Consider the following 20,302-nt stretch of genomic DNA (forward strand, 5'->3'; position numbering starts at 1 on the left):
GCGCTTTACACAATTGATGTGTGTATGGATTGGGATAACAGTTGTATGAGCCCCTAATAAAATGTTAAAAAAGAGAAAAAAAAACCCATTTGTTTGCAACCATTATCATTATTTAATTCCTAAACATTTTCTTCACCTCAAAAGGAACTCCTCATCTGCTTGATAATCACTACTCGTTCCTTCTAATCTCTGGCAATCATTGATATATTTTCTGGATCTCACTGCCACCTAGTTGATGCTGACTTATAGCAACCCTATAGGACAGGTAGAACTGCTCCTGTGAGTTTGTGAGACTGACTTTTTACCGGAGTAGAAAGCCCTGTATTTCTCCTGAGGAGTAGCTGGTGGTTTTGAATGACTGACTTTGTAGATCACAGTCCTACGAGTAATAGATTTACCTATTTCCTATAATGGAATATTGCATGTGACCTTTTGTATTTGACTTTGTAGCATAATGTTTTTAAGGCTTATCCATGTTGTTGTATGTATCAATGCATCTTTCCCCCTAATTATTAAAAAATATTTCCTTGTATGCTTACTAAATACCCCTGGTGGTGCTGTCTGGTAAGCATTGGACTGCTGTCCTCAAGGTCAGTGATTCAAAACCACCAGCCGCTCTGCTGAAGAAAGATGAGGCTATTCACTCCTATAAAGATTCAAAATATCAGAAACCCTACTTGGGGTTGCTATGAGTCTGAATTGATTTGATAATTGATTTGATAGCAGGAGGCTTATATGCTTAGCACATTTTTCATGATCCATTTGTTAGTTGATAGGCATTTCAGTTGTTTTCACTTCTTGGCTATTATAAATAATGTTATGAACATTCGTCTAAAAGTTAATGTGAGGTGTATGTTTTTTTAATTTTTTATTAAGTAGACATTGAGGAGCCCTGGTATCGTAGTGGTTATACATTGGGCTGCTAAACACAAGGTCTGCTGTTTGAAATCCCCAGCCGCTCCTTGAGAGAAAGACAAAAGCTTTCTACTCCCTAAAGGGTTATAGTTGTTAAAAAAAAAAAAGTTACAGTCTTGGACACTCAACAGGGCAGTTCTACCCTGTCCTACAGGGTTGTTATGAGTCAGAATTGACTTGATGTCAGTGAATTAGGTAGACATTATATTAAGATCTAGAGGAGGAAAATACCAATTTGGTGGAGTTATCAAAGTATTACATAAAAGCAAAGGAGAAGCCTCGTGTGAATTAGTGGTTTGGAGTATCTACAAAAACCAAACTCGTCACCATTGAGTCAATTCTGACTCATAATGACCCTATGGGACAGGGTAAAACTGCCTCTCTGAGTTTCCAAGACTATAATTCTTTACAGGAGTAGAAAGCCTCATCTTTCTCCCTCAGAGCTGGTGATTTTGAACTGCTGACCTAGATTGCAGCCCAACATGTAACTACTACTCCAACAGGGCTCAAAGGGGCTCCAAAAAGTTCATGGAAAAATTCCTTTTTTACTTTAATTTTAATTCTGAATGAACTTTTAAAATTCTTTTTGCATATTCTCATAACTTCTAGTGTTACAGTGATCCACTCACTTAAGTTCAGTGACTAAACTTTGAGTAGAGCTCAAAATAGTTTTATACCAAATTGACTTTATACCAAATTGAGATTCAACAAGATGGTTTTGCTATGTTAGCTTGGTGCAGTCTTTTTTTTGGCAGGGTGGGGGTTTGGTTGGAGGAACATTATAGATAATTGACTCACAAAGTAGATTTTTTCTTTGTGAATTTTATACCATGTTTCTCTCTTACTTATAGTTGGCATAACCATACTAACTTCATACCATCAAATAAAATGTAAGGAATATAAGGAACAGACAATGTATATGTATGAATTAGAGGGGCCCTAGTAACACAGTTGTTAAGTGCACAGCTGCTGACTGATAGGTCTGTGGTTTGAACCTGTCTGATGCTCTGCTGCATAAAGATGTGGCAGCCTGATCTTGTAAAGATTTATAGCCCTGGAAGCCCTGTGGGGGGAGAAGCAGTTCTATTTTGTCCTGTTAGGGTCATGATGAGTTGTAATCAGTTCCATGGCAGTGTTTTTTTTTTTTTTTTTTTTTGATATGTTTAAATTGAATGGGTATAGGTCTTCTATTAACAGTGCTTCCGATCTCGGCATTCCTGCTGAAGCAGTTCTATTTTGTCCTGTTAGGGTCATGATGAGTTGTAATCAGTTCCATGGCAGTGTTTTGTTTTTTTTTTTTTTTTGATATGTTTAAATTGAATGGGTATAGGTCTTCTATTAACAGTGCTTAAAAACACCCATTTAAAATTTTCAATGATCATAACTAAGTGTTTTCTTTCCTAGGTAAAATGAAGAGCGACGAATCAAATAAAGAAAATTCCTCAGAGATGGAGTATTTAGAAAATGCTACGGTGATAGATGAGTCTACGTTGACACCTGAACAGAAGCTAGGCTTGAAACAAGCCGAAGAACGCTTAGAAAGAGATCACATCTTTCGACTTGAAAAAGTATATATTAATGCTGTTTTTAGTTTTTTTGGAGGAAAATGTGTATTTTATGACTTTTCTTTCCAAAATATAGCTATTTTGACTTTTCTTCTTCCATTTATAAGTAAAAGGTAATGTTCCTCTTCCTCTTTTACCCTTCTTCCTTCCTCCTTTCCTCTTTTATTCAGCAAATCCTTACATTTATGAACTCACTTCATTTATTCATTTTATGTGTTTGCAAAATATGATATAGCCATTTGTTTTTCTTAAACAGTGTTTTATTGGAACTCAGCCACATTCTTTCATAAATTGTGTATGACTGCTTTAATACTACAAGGGCAGAGTTGAGTTGAGCATTTGCCAAGGATACTATATGTGGCCCATAAAATATAAGATGTTTACTATTTGACCCTTTATAGAAGAAATTTGCTGATCTCTGAGTCATTTACTCATTAAAGATCTTGAGTGTTGTTATTGCTGAGTATTGTGCCAGACATATTGGTGAATGTGGCCATTAGAAGTTTGTTTCCATTAGAAGTTAACAGTCCATTAAGGAATAACAAATGAATTAGCAAATAATCCACAGTGAACAAAACTTCCTGCTTTTCTCCTTGCTGTTCTTTTCCATATTTACTGAACATCTACTATATATTGAAAACAAATTATTGATATTTTGTTCCTGAATATTAATTTCTTAGTCTAAAAATGTGCATTTTAGCCTCAAAAGTAAAAGTACTGCTAGGTATTGAAGACTCATACATCAATTTATTAACATAAGGCAGTTTGGATATTGACAAGTGGGCATACGAAGAACTAGGTCATCATAATAAGAAAGGAAAAGATAGCAACTGTATGGTGGCCATCTCTACAATGGAGATGCCGAACCCGACTTACTAGAACTTATAGAATAGTTATCTTTTGGAAATAGAAGGAATATAAAGAAATAGAAGGCCATGAAATAACAGAGGTGAGAGTTGTTTACTTAAGCTTCAAACCATCCTAGTTAGAAGGAAGTTCTTTATGCAATCTGCTCTTTTGTTTAATTCTCACTTTTTTCTTACTTTCTTTTTTCTAAGCCTGGAATTAACAACTACTCTTGGATCTATGCATTGGCAGGATAAGTATCGAGTGCCTTTAATTTACCATTATCTGGTAATATAAAATTGAATCGTGCGGGTATGCTTGACATGTTTTAAGAGATGCTAGTGCTTTTCTAGGAGTTCACTAATTAGGGCGAGACTTAAAAATAAATAATAATAGTAAATTGTTTGCATAACAGTATTATTTGAAAATGACAACATAGACAAAAGAATGACTTACTTAAACCAGGGTCATAGAGGCATCAGCAGGGGTTGCTTCGTGGTACCGGAGCAGAGTTTCAAGGAATGACGAGAAGGTAGTAAGCAGGGGAAGGTTGGTGTAGGTAAATTACATTGCCAGGTATAAAGGAAATGTGGAAAATATGTGCTCCAGAAAAATAAGTGGAGGATTGGAATGGAGGATATGCTGTATATAAAGCAGGAAAGTTCTTAGAAGGGGAAAAAAGTTGGGGTGGAGTGAAGATTTGGTGATAGTAGGAAATAAATGACCTGGGATGAGAAGAAAGTTTGGAAGGAATGGAAAACATTTGTTGTTAAACGTATGTAGTCAGCATGATGAGAAATTACTGGGATGTTTTTGTTGCTAGGTGTCATCAAGTCAGTTCCAGCTCACAACGACCCTAAGTACACAGAATGAAACATCGTACCATCCTCCCGGTTATGTCTGTGCTCACGGTTGCAGTCACCTTGTCAGTTCATCTTGTGGAGAGCTGCCTTTTCCACAGTCCCTTCAGGGTTTGGTTCATTCCTAGTAGCCTGTCCAAAGTACCTGAGATGAAGATTCGCCATCCTTCCTTTAAGGAGCAATTTGGGTATACTTCTTCAAAGACATATCCTCATTCTTCTGGCAGCTCATGGTTATATCTAATGTTTTTTTGCCAACATCATAATTTTAAGGCATCAATTCTTCCATCTTCCTGTCCATCTTTCCCATGCATATGTTAAGATGAAAAATACCGATTGGGGTCAAGCATATCTTAATTCTTAAAGTGACATCTTTGCTTTTGAACACTTTTAAAGAGGTTTTTGACAGCAAATTTGCCCAATGCAATATGGCCTTTTTATTTTGACTGTTGCTTCAATGTGGTGTTGATTGTGGACTCAACTAAAATGAAACCCTTGAAATTTCCCATATTTTTCTGTTTATGGTGATATTTGTTATTGGTTCAGTTGTGAGGATTTTTGCATTCTTTATGTTGAGGTGTACCTCACTGAAGGTTATACTCACGTTGAGTTTTCATAAGTAAGTCCTTCAGATCTTTTTCACTTTCAACAAAGAAAGTTGTGTCATTGACAAAACAAAGTTTATTAATGCATCTTTCCCTCAGTCCAGATGCTGTGTTCGCTACATAGCCAAGCATACAGATTGATTAAGTATGATAAAGGGTATACTTACTACCTTTGGTGCACACATTTCCTGGTTTTAATTCGCACTGTTCTGCTCAAGTAACTGCTTGTTCTGTGTGCAGACGAGCACTATTAAGTGTTCTGGAATTCCCATTTTTCACATCGTCAATAAACTACAAAACTGCAAGTAAACATCTTTTGGGTATTCTCTGCTTTCAGCTAAGATCCATCTGACATCATTCCAAAACTACTTCTGAATTTGGCTTGAATTTTTAGCAGTTCTCTGTTGATGTACTACTGGAATGGTTTTTTAATTATCTTAAAATTCACTTGCATGTGGTATTTAATGATATTGTTAGTAATTTTTACATTTTATCCACTTTTCTGTGGAATGAACAGAAGTAATGAATTTCTTTTAGTGGATTGGCCATGTGGCTGTGTTCCAGATTTCTTGGCAAGCACAAATGAGTACTTCAAGCACTGCATGCATTTGTTGAAACATCTCAGTTGGTATTCTATCAATCTCCAAAGCCTTGTTTGTCACCAATGCCTTTAGTGCAGCCACCACTTTTTCCTTCAGTACCTTCAGTTCTTGATTATAATTTATCTCCTGAAATGGTTGAATATTGACCAAGTTTTTTGGGATAGTGACTCTGTATTCCTTCTATCTTTTGATGCTTCCTTTGTCATTCCATATTTTGCCCATAATCTTTAATATTGCAAGTAAAGGCTTGAATATATTCTTCAGTTTTTTAACTTGAGAAATGCCCACCATGTTCTTCCCTTTTGGTTTTGTAATTAATTTCAGGTCTTTGCACATTTCATTGTAATGCTTTTCTTTCTTTCTTTTTTTTTACTGTTTTAACTTTTATTATTTTAAGCTTAATTTATTCCAGAGCCATGAGTTTTTGCTTCTTCAGTTTCTTCTGGGAAATCTTTTTCTCCTGTGCAACTTCCTCTTCTGGTTTGGGAACGATCTGTTCCTTCTCAGGCAGGATCATTTCAATGTGGCAGAGGGGCTCAGGGACGGGTTGATCTGACCATGAGCTCTTTAAGTCCAGCGGCCTGTCTTGGGGCCTTTTTTCACCTGGATGTGCTCAGTGACCAGAGAATCCACATCTGAACCCTGTAGTTCAGCATGGCTTTCTGCGTTTTTAAGCCTGTGAAGCAAAAATTCAGCGCTCTTTTTGGGCCAACGACACTTGGTCCAATCCCACTGTTTGGCCTGGGCACACCTACCAATGCCACCATTGTAACGTCTGAAGGGCACACACTGCTTCTGCAGAGTGTCCTCTTTCAAGTATTTGGTGGCTTTCCGGATATGCATGCCTTTGATGGCCTGGGCAGTTTCACGGGTGTTCTTGAAGTGGACCTGGAGGTTCGACCCTCTTGATTTGCAGGATTTTGTAGGGTTTTCTGGGTCAAGTGAGTAGCAAACCATTTTGGCAGGTCACCTCAGGCTGCTACAGTTAGAGCTCATTTTAATACTTTTCTTTGTTTTCTCAAGCCACCCTTTGAGATCTTCTGTTCTGGTTTTTTATTGTGCCATTATCTGCATAATGTAATTCCCTTTCTTTCTAACATCTCTTTGTTAATCCTGCCTTCCAAATCTCATGTTTTCAACCTAGTATACTTAAAATAAGTACAGATTTTTTTTATAAATAAAAACTTAACAACACTTCATGATGTAAACTAATGGAAGCAGTGGAGCAGTTGTCCATTATTTAGATTGTAAGAATTGCATTCTTTCACTTTTATGATTTTATTTGTTAAACTCAGAAAATCTCAAAGGGTCCTCTTCCCTCCAGATATTCCTGTGTACGTTTCATTTCAATGAACATTTCTTTACCAACTTTAAAAGCTAATAAACAATATTCTTTTCATTTCATCGGGTCCTTACGTTCATAGGGTATCGTGGATTGCCAAATTGATGAATAAAGATCAGATTTAGAAGGGTAGATTTCTATATTGGGAATATTAATTGACATTGAAATAATTATTCTGTTCCAGAAATAATTATTCTAGTTTGTCTTTGGAAATTTTAAGGATGATTTACTTTTTTAATGATAAAATAAAATATAATGATAATAAAGGAAATATTTAACTTTTGTATGTGTTTCTTGTGTGACATTATATGTGTTAACAATGATAGCATTTGTGTCTTATTTGCTATTGTGCCCAAAACAGTGCTTTCTACATGGCAGCTGGTCAGTATTTGGTGATAGAATGCTTAGTTGTAAAATGTATGGGTTATGCAATTTACTGGGGCTCCCACTTAATGGTTTTATAATATTGCATAACTTATATAATCTCTTTAAATCACTATTTATTTATTAGTAAAATGGGGTTGATAAAAATAACACCTACTACACATGGCTAGTGTGTGATTTAAAGAAAATAATCCATATAAAGTTCTTGGCACAATGCTTGGTATGTTGTTGTGTGCCATTCAGTTGCTTACATATCATAGCAACCTTATAGGACTGAGTAGGACTTCCCCATAGGGTTTTCCAGGCTGTAATCTTTATAGAAGCAAATGGCCAGGTCTTTTCTCCCACAGAGTGGCTGGTAGGTTCACCTTGCTGACTTTTTGTTAAATGACTGAGAGCTTAGCCATTGTGCCACCAGGACTCTTACTTGTATGTAGTAAGCAGGTAAGTAAAGACTAGCCGTGGAATGGAATTTTTTCAAGTAGGGCAGTTATTATTTTATAAATAAGGAGATTGATACAGACTTCAGTGAACAAAAATTCATCTAAAATAATTTGAGATAGCATCCCAAGCCTTTTGACTACCCAATCAATATCATACCAATCTCTTATTAGTAAAAAAATCCAGTTGTGTGCTTGTCTGCCAAGAGTTCCAGTTGAGCAGTTCATATGATGAGTAATTTCATGACCCTCAGTGACCTCATAATTCCTCTTAGCTTTAGCATACTTTTGTATTTGTTTTCTATTCCTGAATCCAGCTGCTTTTATCACACACATCCACTTTGAACCAAGTCAACATCTCCCCTCTGTATTACTGCAGTATACTCTTAACTGCATACTTCTACTGAGAAGCAGAATGTTTCAACTCTTAATGTAGAAGCCAAGTGATCGAATGCTTAATGTAGGAGCGAAGTGATTCTTTTAAAATAGAGAATAGACCGGTTGCTATCAAGTCAGTTGCTACTATAATGACCCTGTTTCAGAGAGAACTACACTCCACTAAGTTTTCAGTGATAGGGATCTTCTGAGATGCTTCTGGGTGGTTTTTGGATTATCTTTTCAGTTAATAGCTGAATGCTTAACCATTTGTGTCACCTAGGGGTGCCTTAAAATATAGATTAGACTTTGTGAATCTTTGATCAAAACCCTTTAGAGGTCGCGATTCTTTGATCAAAACCTGTGGGTCGCGACCCCCTTGGGGGGGTTGAATGATCCTTTCACAGGAGTCGCTCAATTCATAACAGTACCAAAGTTAGAGTTATCAAGTAGCAACGAAAATAATTTTATGGTTGGGATCACCACCACACGAAGAACTGTATTCAAGGGTCACGGCATTAGGAAGGTTGAGAACCACTGCTTTAGAGGCTTCACATAAAACTTAAAGGAAAAGCCACAGTTTTTATTATCACTCTGTTCCAATCACACTTTATCCTCTGTATAATGTACACATTCTTCCCTGGTTCAAGGCTTAGCAATCATTCTCCCTTTTGCTTGTGATTTTCCCTTTGCAAAATGTTTAGACAGCTCAGCTTCTCCCTTTAAATCCCTTTATCACTAAAACTTCCAGTGTCAACTCTGTGTTTAAAAAAGCAGCACCCCTCATTCCTTATTTATTTGTGTTTGTTGATTACTTGTTTCATTACACTAGAATATATTTCATGGGGATAGTGATGCTTGTATGTTTGTTTATGGCTGTAACCTCAACTCTTAGAAAAATGTTTTGCATATATGGTGAATAAAAGAGTAGTAATTGGAAACTAAAAGGTAGAATTCTCTTGAGGGCTTGATTTATTTTCCAATAACTGATTAGAACAAATTTTTACATTAAAGAATTGGAATGATGAATTTGTTTATTTACTTGTAGACTTCAGCAAGTTATTTAATACCTGATATTCCATTGCCATTGAAACAGAATCCTTTTAGGGTTGTTATAAGATTAATACACATTTTATAATGGTAGTTATATTTAAACAGACAGTACTGCTGTTAAATTTGGGTTTCTATTTAAAGAAAATCCTACAGTCATAAGTATTCTGAGGTAAGGGAGTACTTCTTTTAAACAGATGCCACAACCTACTGAAAATCAATCTGAAATAAAATTTAGTATTGCTGAAATAAGGCATTAGAAGCAATGTTTTTAAAGTTCAGTAGGCGTTTGTAGTTTTTTTATTGCCCATTTTTTGGGGTGGGAGTAGAGTGCTGGCTTCTGTATCATACTTACAGCTATTTAAATTTACCATCTTCCACTAAACAGCTGCAACCTTACAAAAATTGCAAGCTCCTCTGAGCTTTGGTATTCATATAGATAAAACAGGTAATAACAATAGCAGTCATGTTCGATATCGGGTTGATGTTGTGATTACAGCTAATTCTGACCGAGTGATTTTATAGGACACAGTAGAACTGCCCCACAGGATATCCTAGGTTGTAATGCCTACGAACACATTGCCAGGATTTTTTATCTTGTGGTTGGTGAGTTTGAACTACCAACCTTTTGGTGAGTAGTTGAGCATTTTAGCTGTTGTGCTATTAGGCTACACTTGGATTAATGGGGAAATTAAAATGACATTGTATGAGGTGGCTTCCAAAAGTTAGTGGAAATGGAATTAGAAGATAATACAAGTTATCTTCAAGCTTGAGGAAATTCCTTCATACGTGGAGGATCTATCATAGTGGATGACATATAGCAAGCACTCATTGATAAGTTTTATTTCGAGATCACAGGCAGATCCATAATGTTGGTGTGTCAGACTTGTCTTTCCCTTCAGAGTTGCTTTAATTGGTTACTATGATGCTGCGATTAGTTGAGAGTGTCTTGGGGACTAACCTTTTGGATTTGTCTTGGATATTTGTTATTTTTCCGAGCCCTGGTAGCACACTAGGTTAATTGCTGGGTGCTTACTTCAAGGTTGGCAGTTAAAACCTACCAATTGCTCTGTGGGAGAAAGATGAGACTGTGCGCCCATAAAAACTTACAGTCTTAGAAATCCTTTGGCCTAGTTCTTTGTCCTAAAGGGTTGCTATGAATCACAGTCAGCTTGACAGCAGTGCATTTGGTTTGGTCTTTTTTGAGAGTAGATTTTTTCATTTTATCATCAAAAAGTGAAACTTGGGTTTGAAAATCCACTTTGGGGGACACATTGGAATAGACTAGAAAATAATGAAATTTATCATATACTGGATTGATTTGCAATAGGTTATATATAAAACATTTAATATTTTTTGAAATTTGTATGTAATCTACAATGAGGTACTCTTGTATTTGTAAGTACTAACTTATTAAAAATTTATTCCTTTGTTGCCTATTTCTGTATCATACATTAGCACAATTAAATAATTAATTTACATTATATAGTTAATAATTTACTTCCTTGTTGTCTGAAAAATTCTTTTCATTTTTTAACCTGTCTCTTCAGCGCTCACCAGAATATACCAATTGTCGGTACCTCTGCAAACTTTGCTTAATTCACATTGAAAACATACAAGGAGCACATAAACATATAAAGGAGAAACGGCATAAGAAAAATATTCTGGTAAGTTCATTTTAGAAAATACTTAAATTTCTTTTTAGAATGGTGAAAAAATATTTGTAAAACTCAAAATGAGGTACTCATTCACTTTGACTAACCGCAGCAATATCCTTGGAAGCTGTGATTGCCCTTCTTATCGTTGATGGTCAGGAAGGAAACTTTTTCAGAGACCAATTGGGTCATCCTGAAGAATGTTGATTCCTGAGTTTAAAGCTGTCAGTTTAACTGATATTTATTGAGTTCTTATATGCTAGGATTAAGGTAGTAATAATTAAGATAGTTGTGGTCTTTGCCCTCAATTTCAAAAATATTGATGAAGGCATATATTGAGTAAGGTATAAGCATGATGAGTTTTATTAAAGTAGAAAAGTTATGCTAATGACACTAAGTCTAGGCCAGGGAAGGTTTCTTGGAGGAAGTGAAATTTTAAGTTGGAACTGAAGTAGCAGTTAAGTCCATAAAAGTTGGTGACATAAAGGGATAAGTGGAGAACACACAATAACAACAGCAAAACCGGCATGAAAAAGGTTGCTAGTCAGGAAAAGAAAGGAATCTTGGTGGTATGGTGGGTTATGTGTTGGGCTGCTAACCACAGGGTCAGCAGTTCAAAACCAGCAAGGTTTCTCCTCTTGTAAAGATTTATATTTTTAGAAACTGACAGGGGTAATTCTGTTTTTTCATATAAGGTCACTGTGAGTTGGAATTGACTCAATGGCTATGAGTAAAGAGTCAGGAAAAGACATAACATATGAAGAACTCAGAGGCTGTTAGGATTGGAGAAAAAGAACCGAGGGAAAAATAGTGTGAGATGAAACTCAATAACTGAGGAATAGGTAGAGCCTTATAAGCATTGGATTTTGGGAGTTCGTGATTTTTTATTATTTTTATATAAAGCTAGCCTTCGGTATTATGAGTAAGAGACTCAAACTCACTGTCATTAAGTTGATGCTGACTTATAGCAACCCTACTGGATAGGATAGAACTCCCTGTGAGTTTCCAAGACTGTAACCTACTTAACGGAGTAGGAAGTCCCATCTGTCTCCTTCAGAGTGGCTTGTAGTTTTGAACTGCTGACCTTGTAGTTAGTAGCCCAACACATAGCTACTATAACACCAGGCCTCCTTTATATGAGTAGAGTGCTATATCAGTACATTAGTTATTTAGTCTTCTCTTTTAAAAAATACATTAATACAATGTAACCTCATCTTTGTCTCAACTTTTATATCTTCCTTGAGAAATACTCTCTTAACTTGACCTTACTTGATCAAAAAATTTAATATACTGTATGGTAAAATGTATGCTTTTTCATCTCCTTGTAGAATTTGTTGTTTCTGTTAAGTACTGTTGAGTTGGTTCTGACTATAGTGATCTTTTGCACAACAGAATGAAACACTTGTCCCATTCTGCACTATATAGATTTTTGTATCTGATATTTTAGAGGATAGGTTTAGTTTCTTTATTTTTTCTACTGAATTGCTTATGATAGTATCTAACACACATCAAAACCCAAACCCATTGCCTTTGAGTTAATTCTGACTCATACTCTGAGGTTGTAAATCTTTATGGGAACAGCCAGCCTAAATTTTGTCCTAAGGATGGACTGGTAGGTTTTGAACCACCAACCTTGCAATTAGCATCCCATGTCTAACCATAGTGCCATCAGGGCACCTTCCAAATCAAACCCACTGCTATCAAGTTGATTCTGACTCAAGGCTGTAAATCTTCATAGAAGCATATTGCCTCATCTTTATCACACGAAGTTGCTTGTTGTGTTAAACTTCTGACCTTGAAGTTAGCAGCCCAATGTGTAACCCATTATGCCACCAGGGCTCCATAATACATGCAGCTGTGTAAGATTTCTAATTGCAGTGATAAAGCAGTTAAATTCCTGAGATATGAAAACAAATGAGATAAGTCTGATCATTGTCCCAACTTGAGAGAGTTTCAAGGATGTGTTACAGGAAGGGAAACCCAGTGGAATCCCATAGTAGAAGAGTCAGATTTGAGAGTTGCAGAGGGTCCAAGCAGCTAGAGTTCATAAGATAGTATAATAGAAAAGAGAAAGCTGCGCAGAGAACTCCAGAGGTATTTGGAGGCCCCGCTTTAGAGTGTTCAGCAAAATACTGATTGGGACATGAATGTGAGGAACTGCTGAAACCAATAATAAGAACCAGCCAGGCAAATTGAGAGAATGGTTTTTAGTGTTCACAGAGACTGGAAATTTTGCTTACACACTACTCATTTTTGAAAATGTGCTACTTGCTGGGATACTGGGTAGAGTTTTCAGAAGGATTCTATCTCAGGAGTGGGCAATACTAAAGGAATTGTGGCTTTGGCCTCATCTAAAAAGCATTAAAATGAGACACAGAAGGATCTTCATTTCAAATTATTTTCAAAACAGCTCAAGACTATGGAAATATAAAATAGTCATCACCATCAGAAATTCATATTGTTTGGTAGTCAGTTAAAGATGACCAGGTATGCAAGGAAGCTGACAAATGAAACCAATGAGGAGGAGAAAAACCTGTGAATTTGTATGTTTCAGATCTGACATGCAAAGAGCTTGGGAGTTGTCATTCTGGCCAATAAGTAAAAACCTGAACACACTGAACATCAGTCATTCTTCTTAGATCTGTTAGAGAATTGAGGTCACAGGGAAAATGATTGCCTGGAAAACTAGAGAAACCAGATTTAGAAAATCAAAGCTTACTGGGAATGGACTGTATTCCTACAGTTTTGCTAGGGGTTCACTGTGTACCAGCTTGAATGTTTAAAACTGTAGTGTGGAGGAGGAAAGAGGGTGGCAGTGTTAAAGGGTTTAACCTTTAGGGAACCCTCCAGGTTCTAACTGAGGATCAGAAAAATCTCTTCCAGGAATATAAGGAGAAAAAGTAATCATTAAAAAATAGCCCCAGAGCTCTCTGTTCTTAACAAGTCCTGCCATCAAAGGAAACTTTTTACTAAAGCCTAACCAACGTGGGTTTTACTAAAGTTTAACTGACCTGGAAGAAGGGGAATACCTAACTCCAGGCCCCCAAAATCTTTTTCTCTCACCTAAGTGGGGAAGTAGACTAAAAAAACTTGTGAGTGAAGGTCAGAGCTAAGGGACCACTGGGTCACTAAAACACTGACACTTAATCGTAAGACTATAGAATGCTATCTTTTTTCTTACATCTTGCCACAATATCAATTAGGTAAGTCTGATGGGTTGCTAACCACACTGTCATCAAATTGACATGTAGAACAGAGTAGAATTATACTTTGGGTTTCTGGGACTAAATCTTAATGGGAGTATAGCACCTCATCCTTCTCCCACTGAATGACTATTGGGTTTGAATGGTGGATGTTGTAGTTATCTGTCTAATGCTTAGTCTACTATGCCACCAGATTTTCTTACCATGTCAGTAGGATTCTGTGTAATAAAGGGATTACAGCTAAAAGAAGTGCAAGCTTCAGATCCTGTTTCAGAAAGAGTCTCTAGGGAAACCCCAAAACAGCAGGGGAAATAAAAACAAGGACATTAGAGGGAAATTTATCCTTTGATATATCAGCTACACCAAAGAGTAAACGTTTTATAACTCCTAACCAGATAAATATAAAACCTCATAGCAGTGGTCTATGTAAACTGTTGTTTTTTTTTTTAAACCTGGTCCATTATGTTCTGCTTTCAATAAGAATTACAGGGCATGCTGAAATGCAAAATAAAAACCAGTGTGAAGAGATAAGCCAAACATCAAAATCAGTGTCATGTATAGTAATAATTTTAGAACCATCTGATAGAGAATTTAAAATAACTGATTAATAAGCTAATAATTCTGTTTTAACAAGGGACAACAGGCACCATGAAAGAACAAATAGATAATGTAAGGAGAGTGCTGAAACCTCTGAAACAATAAAAAAGAAATGGTAGAAGTAAGAGACAGTACAATTAAATTTAATATTTCTGATGGGATCATGAAGAGACAGCACATGGCCAAGGAAAGAACTATGAATTTAAAGATATGTCAGTAGAAAATTCGGAAATCAAATGTATAAATGACTTAAAAATAAAAAGTATCCAAAAATTATGGAATAATTATAAAAGCTATAACATGTGCATGTTGGGAATGCTAAAAGAAAGAGAAAAGAAGAGAAAGTACGTTTTAATTGATAATGGCTGAAACTTCCCAGATTAATGACAGAGTCCAAATCACAGATACAAGGTCAGAGAATACCAAGTAGGATAAATACCAAAAAATCTACAGCCAAGTATCTCATATTCAAATTGCAGAAAACGAAAGACATAGAAAATCTTGCAAGAAGTCAGAAATAAAACATCGTTTAGTAAATGTTTTGACTGAATCAATCTGTCTCCCTCCAGTCACCACCCTGATTATGGAATTGGAAGTACTAGTGGGTGGCAGGGGAACTTCCCGCTGCCGCCCTCTGCCTGCCACTGTCTCTATGCCCAGTGCTCGGAGTACATACCATATCAGCCTGCCCACCAAGGCACAGCCACTTCCTCCCCTTCAGTCTTCTGTTCTTCCCAGAAGATTCTCCATTATCTCTGGTCAGAAATGAAACCATACCCGATTGGGTGTTTTGTCTTCCTTGGCTCCAGGAGTAAAAAGACTTCTTTTCTCACTTCCTTTCTACATTGTGAGGTGGCTGGGCAGTTCCTGGCTGAGGCCTCCATCCCTAGCCTTCTCCACTTGCAGGATCCAGCGAATTGGCAGCTATAGGAAACGGAATTGATCCCATGCCCCCAATATATAGTATTGTCCTCAGTCCACCATCAGCCAGGACTTCATTGCTGGTTGCAGGTTCCTACCTTCCCCAACCCCAACACCGCCCCCCCACCCCCACCCCCGGGGCCAGGACAAATCTCCTGCATTTGGAGGCCACATACCATTTACCTGCCAGGCACTTTGCCTGTCCTGTCTCAACCTGAGTTCTATGCACATGAGTCTCCCCATTCCTAACACAAGACTTTTTTCTCTGCAAACTGTCTTGACTCTAAAATGCTTTCTGCCCTGAGGAGAACAGAGTCAGGACATAGGGCTATCCCTTCCCTAGCCCTGCATTCTAACCCCTCCACCACCAGATTGTCTTTCCCAGGTGAACTCTTCAGGTCAGCCTATTCCTTACATTGATGACCATACCCCCAGCTATTTTATACCACAATATATATGTACATGCACACATAATGTGAAGACATCTTCATGGTTTTATTTTGAAACAGTTTGTAGACCTGTATTGTATGTCCTGTTTTATAGGTGCCTTTTTTAAAAAGGAGAAAATTCAAAATAAAAACTCCAGCTACTTCTAGATGAACAATGATAAGAATTCATTGGATGTCTCTTTAAATCATGCAAAAGTAAGAAGGGAGTAGAGTGAATCATTAAAATGTTGAAAGAAACAACCTAGAATTCTGTACCCAGCAAAATTACCCTTCAGTAGTGAAGGAGAAATTCATTGTCAGACAAAATTTGAGGAAATATATCACAGTAGACTAACCTTCTAAGAAATGCTAAAAGTTCTTCAGAGAGAAGGAAAATGGGATAGTTCAGAAATGCAGATATACATAAGGAAAGAGGCTCTGAAAAGGAATGAAAGTGAAATCTTGTTGATCTCATTCTTAGTTGGTCTGATAACTAGTAGGTTGTTTAAAATAATTTGTTTATCAATATATGAAAGGAATGATGACAATGTGATAAGGATAGGAAGTAACAATTTAGGAGTACTTTTCTGTCAGATATCTGTAATGCTCATTCATTATATTATTTGAAAGTGGGCTAAGAAGTTTAGTTGTAAATATATATTGGCAATGCTAGGGCCACTTCTAAACTTTTTCTTAATGTAATTGATACAGTAAGAGATGAGAGAAAAAAGGAATAATTTACTAGAAACAAAACAACCCATTCCCTCCCTGCCCTTACTCCCCTGAAAACTCACTACCATCACGTCGTTGCTGACACATAGCAACCTTAAATGACAGGGTAGAACTGCCCCTGTGAGTTTCTGAGACTGTAGTTCTTTATGGGAGTAGAAAACCCCGTCTCAGCCTATGCAACCACGAGGCGTCGAAGGGATCAGGTGTAAGGCATCATCAGAACAAAAAATCTTACCATAGTGAATGATGGGGGGAGTGAAGAGTGGAGATCCAAAGCCCATTAGTAAGCCACTGGAGATCCCCTTGCAGAGGGGTCTCGGGGAGGAGATGAGCCAGTCAGGGTACGATGTAACAATGATGAGAAATACAACTTTCCTCTAGTTCCTAAAGGTTTCCTCCCCACTCCCACTACCATGACTCGAATTCAATCTTGCAAGTCTGGCTAGACCAGAGGAGGTACACTGGTACAGATAGGAACTGAAAATACAGGGAATCCAGGACGAATGAGCCCTATAGGACCAGTGGTGTGAGTGGCAAAACAGGGAGGGTAAAGGGAGAATGGGTAGGGAAGAGGGAACCGATTACATGGAACTGTGTGTGACCTCCTCCCTGGGGGACAGACAACCGAAAAGTGGATGAAGGGAGACGTCGGACAGGGCAAGATATGACAAAATACCCATTTATAAACTATCAAGGGCTCATGCGGGAGGCGGGAGCAGGGAGGGAGGGGAAAAATGAGGACCTAATGTCGGGGGTTTAAATGGAGAGAAAATGTTTTGAGAAACGATGTACAAATGCGCTTTACACAATTGATGTGTGTATGGATTGGGATAACAGTTGTATGAGCCCCTAATAAAATGTTAAAAAAAAAAGAAAAAAAGAAAACCCCGTCTTTCTCCCAAGGAGCAGCTGCTGGTTTCAAACTGCTGACCTTGTGGATTGCAGCCCAATGCATAACTACTATACAACCAGGGCTTCTTTTTATAACTAGAGGAGGCTGACAAAATGAGGAAAACAATATGGAACAAGGATAATGATGAAGAAATAAACGTATGTTGTTGTTTGTTTAGTTTTCTCTGATTCCTGGTGACTTTATATATAATAAACAATTATCGTCATGATTGTTTGGTATGTTTGACTCCTTTTTTGTTTTTACTTTTTGGGCACATGTTATGTCAATCTAGCTCACTGAGGCTATTTTTCACTTTTGTTTGCCCTCTGCTTTACCAGCTATGATGATCTTTTCTACTAATTGGTCTTTCCTGATGATATATCTAAAGTAATTCAAAGTCTTGTCATTCTCCACTGCTGAGGAGCATTCTGTTAGAAATACAAGAAGGCTTCGAAAAATTGGTAGAAAAATTGAATTAAAGCCAATGGAGTGTTTCCGCAAAAATTTCAAAGCCACCTAATATTGTAGATACTATTTCAGATATGTCATTAATCACTTGGAATGCACATGGCTTAAATATACCAATTAAATGAGACTGACTTAGATATACAAAAGAAAACTATTTGTTGTTCATAAGAAACCCACTTTAAATGTAAAGACAAAGTTAAAGTGGAAAATAGGAGGATGAAGAAAGATATACCATGCTAGCACTATTCAAAAGAAAGCTGGAATTGCTATAGTAAGGCAAAGCAGACTCTAGTGGAAGGAAAATGATCATGGATAATCAGGGTTCTAACAATGAAGGTGTTAATTCTCCAAGAGGAATTAACAATTCTTAACATATATGTGCCTAACAATAGTGGTACAGCAGAGTAAATGAAATAGAAACAAATAAATTTAAGAAGAAATGGACAAATATCCTATTATAGCTGAACACCCCCTTTTAAGTAATTTATTGATCCAAATAGGCAGACAATTAATAATTTCCAGTTGAACTGAATAGCATCATCATTCATCAAACCTAATACAATTTTTTTAAGCTCATGGGACTGATCACCAAGTTAGACTGTATTATGGACCATAAATATACCTATGTGAATTTAAAAAGAATACAAATCTTATAAAGTTTGCTCTTAAATCATAGTAGAATTTTGTTAGAAACCAAGGGCAGAAATAAAGCTACTAAGTCTCCAAATAGTTGTAGATTTACAAAACATTTTCTAAATAACACAGGGATCAAAAAGGAAGTTTGAAGATAAAAATATTTTTAGCTTAAATGGAAATGAAAATATAACTCAGCAAATTTGTGGGATGCATTGTAAATAGTGCTTGGAAGGAAGCCTTTTTTCCCTCTTATAGCTCTTATCACAATCCATACATCTATCCATTATGTCAACCACATTTGTACGTATTTTGCCATCATAATTTTCCAAACATTTTCTTTCTACTTGAACTCTTGGTATCAGCTACTTATTTTTTTTCTCTCCTTTCCCCTCCTCCCCTCCCTCATGAACCCTTGATAATTTATAATATATTTTTCATGTCTTACCGACTGCTGTCTCCCTTCACCCACTTTTTTGTTGTTCATCCCTGGGGGGCGGTGGGGGGGGGCGGGTGTATGTTATTGATCATGTGTCCCACCTTCCCCCTACACTTCAGGTATCGCTTCTCTCATCATTAGCCCTGAGGGGTTTATCTGTCTCAGTTTCCCTGTGTTGCAAGCTCATATCTGTACCAGTGTAGCTGAATTTGTAAGGTAGAATTGGGGTCATGATAGAGGTGAGGGAGGAAGCATTAAAGAACTAGAGCACAGTTGTATGTTTCATTGGTATGACTGGCTTGTCTCTTGCTTATGACCCTTATGTCAGGGGATGTCCAATTTTCTATAGATGGGCTTTGGGTCTCCACTCCACCCTCCCTGCCATTCACATCCATATGATTGTTCTGGGTTTTCTGATGCCTGATACATGATCCTATTGACACCTCATGATCTCACAGGTTTGTGTGCTTCTCCCATGTGGGCTTTGTTGCTTCCCTGCTAAATGGCTGCTTGGTTATCGTCAAGCCTTTAAGACCCCAGTCGTTTTATCTTTTGATAGCCGGGCACAATCAGCTTTCTTCACCACGTTTGCTTATAACCCATATTGTCTTCAGCGAATGTGTTGGGAGGTGAGCATCACAGAATTCTGGGTTATTAGAACAAAAGTTCTTGCGTTGAGGGAGTACTTGAGTAGAAGCCCAATGGTTGTCTGCTACCTTAATAATTAACATAAAAATATATGTACATAGATCTATTTCCCTATTGTTATATATAACTATATTTATGTATGTATGTGCCTGTATTTAGACTTCTATAAATGTCCTTTTCCTCCTAGTTCTTTCCTCCACATTTCCTTTTACTTTATTCTTGCCCTGCTAACATGTTTTGCCTTCACTTGGTTTTTGTTAATTCCTCTTGGCTGCATTGCACTTGATCAAGCCCCACCAAGCATCCTATGCCACTTGGAGGGAAATTTATATGATTGAATGTGTATATTAGAAAAAGAAAATAAGTTCTCTAAAATTTATGGAAACTAGAAAAAGAAGAGGAAATTAAATTCAAACTTAGGATAAGAAAAGAAATAAAACCAGAGACAAATCAATGAAATTGAAAAAAAAATTAGTAATAAATATTAGCAACACTAAATGCTGGTTCTTTGAATAGTAATAATATTAATAAACCTCTAACTCTGAAAAAGAAGACACAGATTACACAATTACACAAATTACAAATATCAGAAATGAAATAGGGAATATTCTTATGTTAAGGACATTACAAAGATAGTAAAGGAATATTATGAACATCTCTTTGCTCAGAAACTTGATAAAATGAACATCTTGAAAGACGCAT

At 36.9% G+C, this 20,302-nt stretch overlaps 1 protein-coding gene and 1 pseudogene across 6 annotated transcripts in view; one reads left to right on the forward strand and one right to left on the reverse strand.

Moving 5' to 3' along the window:
- The window catches only part of TUT4 (terminal uridylyl transferase 4), a 128,381-nt gene that overhangs the window by 12,607 nt on the left and 95,472 nt on the right, over positions 1–20,302 (forward strand). For all 6 annotated transcript variants that reach the window (XM_045291971.1, XM_045291972.1, XM_045291973.1 and 3 more), the window contains exons 3-4: positions 2,320–2,483; positions 10,535–10,651. In XM_045291971.1, the coding sequence (XP_045147906.1) occupies positions 2,320–2,483; positions 10,535–10,651 (281 nt within the window). The remainder of the gene's footprint in view (positions 1–2,319; positions 2,484–10,534; positions 10,652–20,302) is intronic.
- On the reverse strand, positions 5,797–6,350 carry LOC105978310 (annotated as a pseudogene).

This window comes from Echinops telfairi, unplaced genomic scaffold (genome assembly GCF_000313985.2).
Source record: "Echinops telfairi isolate 266 unplaced genomic scaffold, ASM31398v2 ScPeMD7_443;HRSCAF=831, whole genome shotgun sequence".
Lineage (NCBI taxonomy): Eukaryota > Metazoa > Chordata > Mammalia > Afrosoricida > Tenrecidae > Echinops > Echinops telfairi.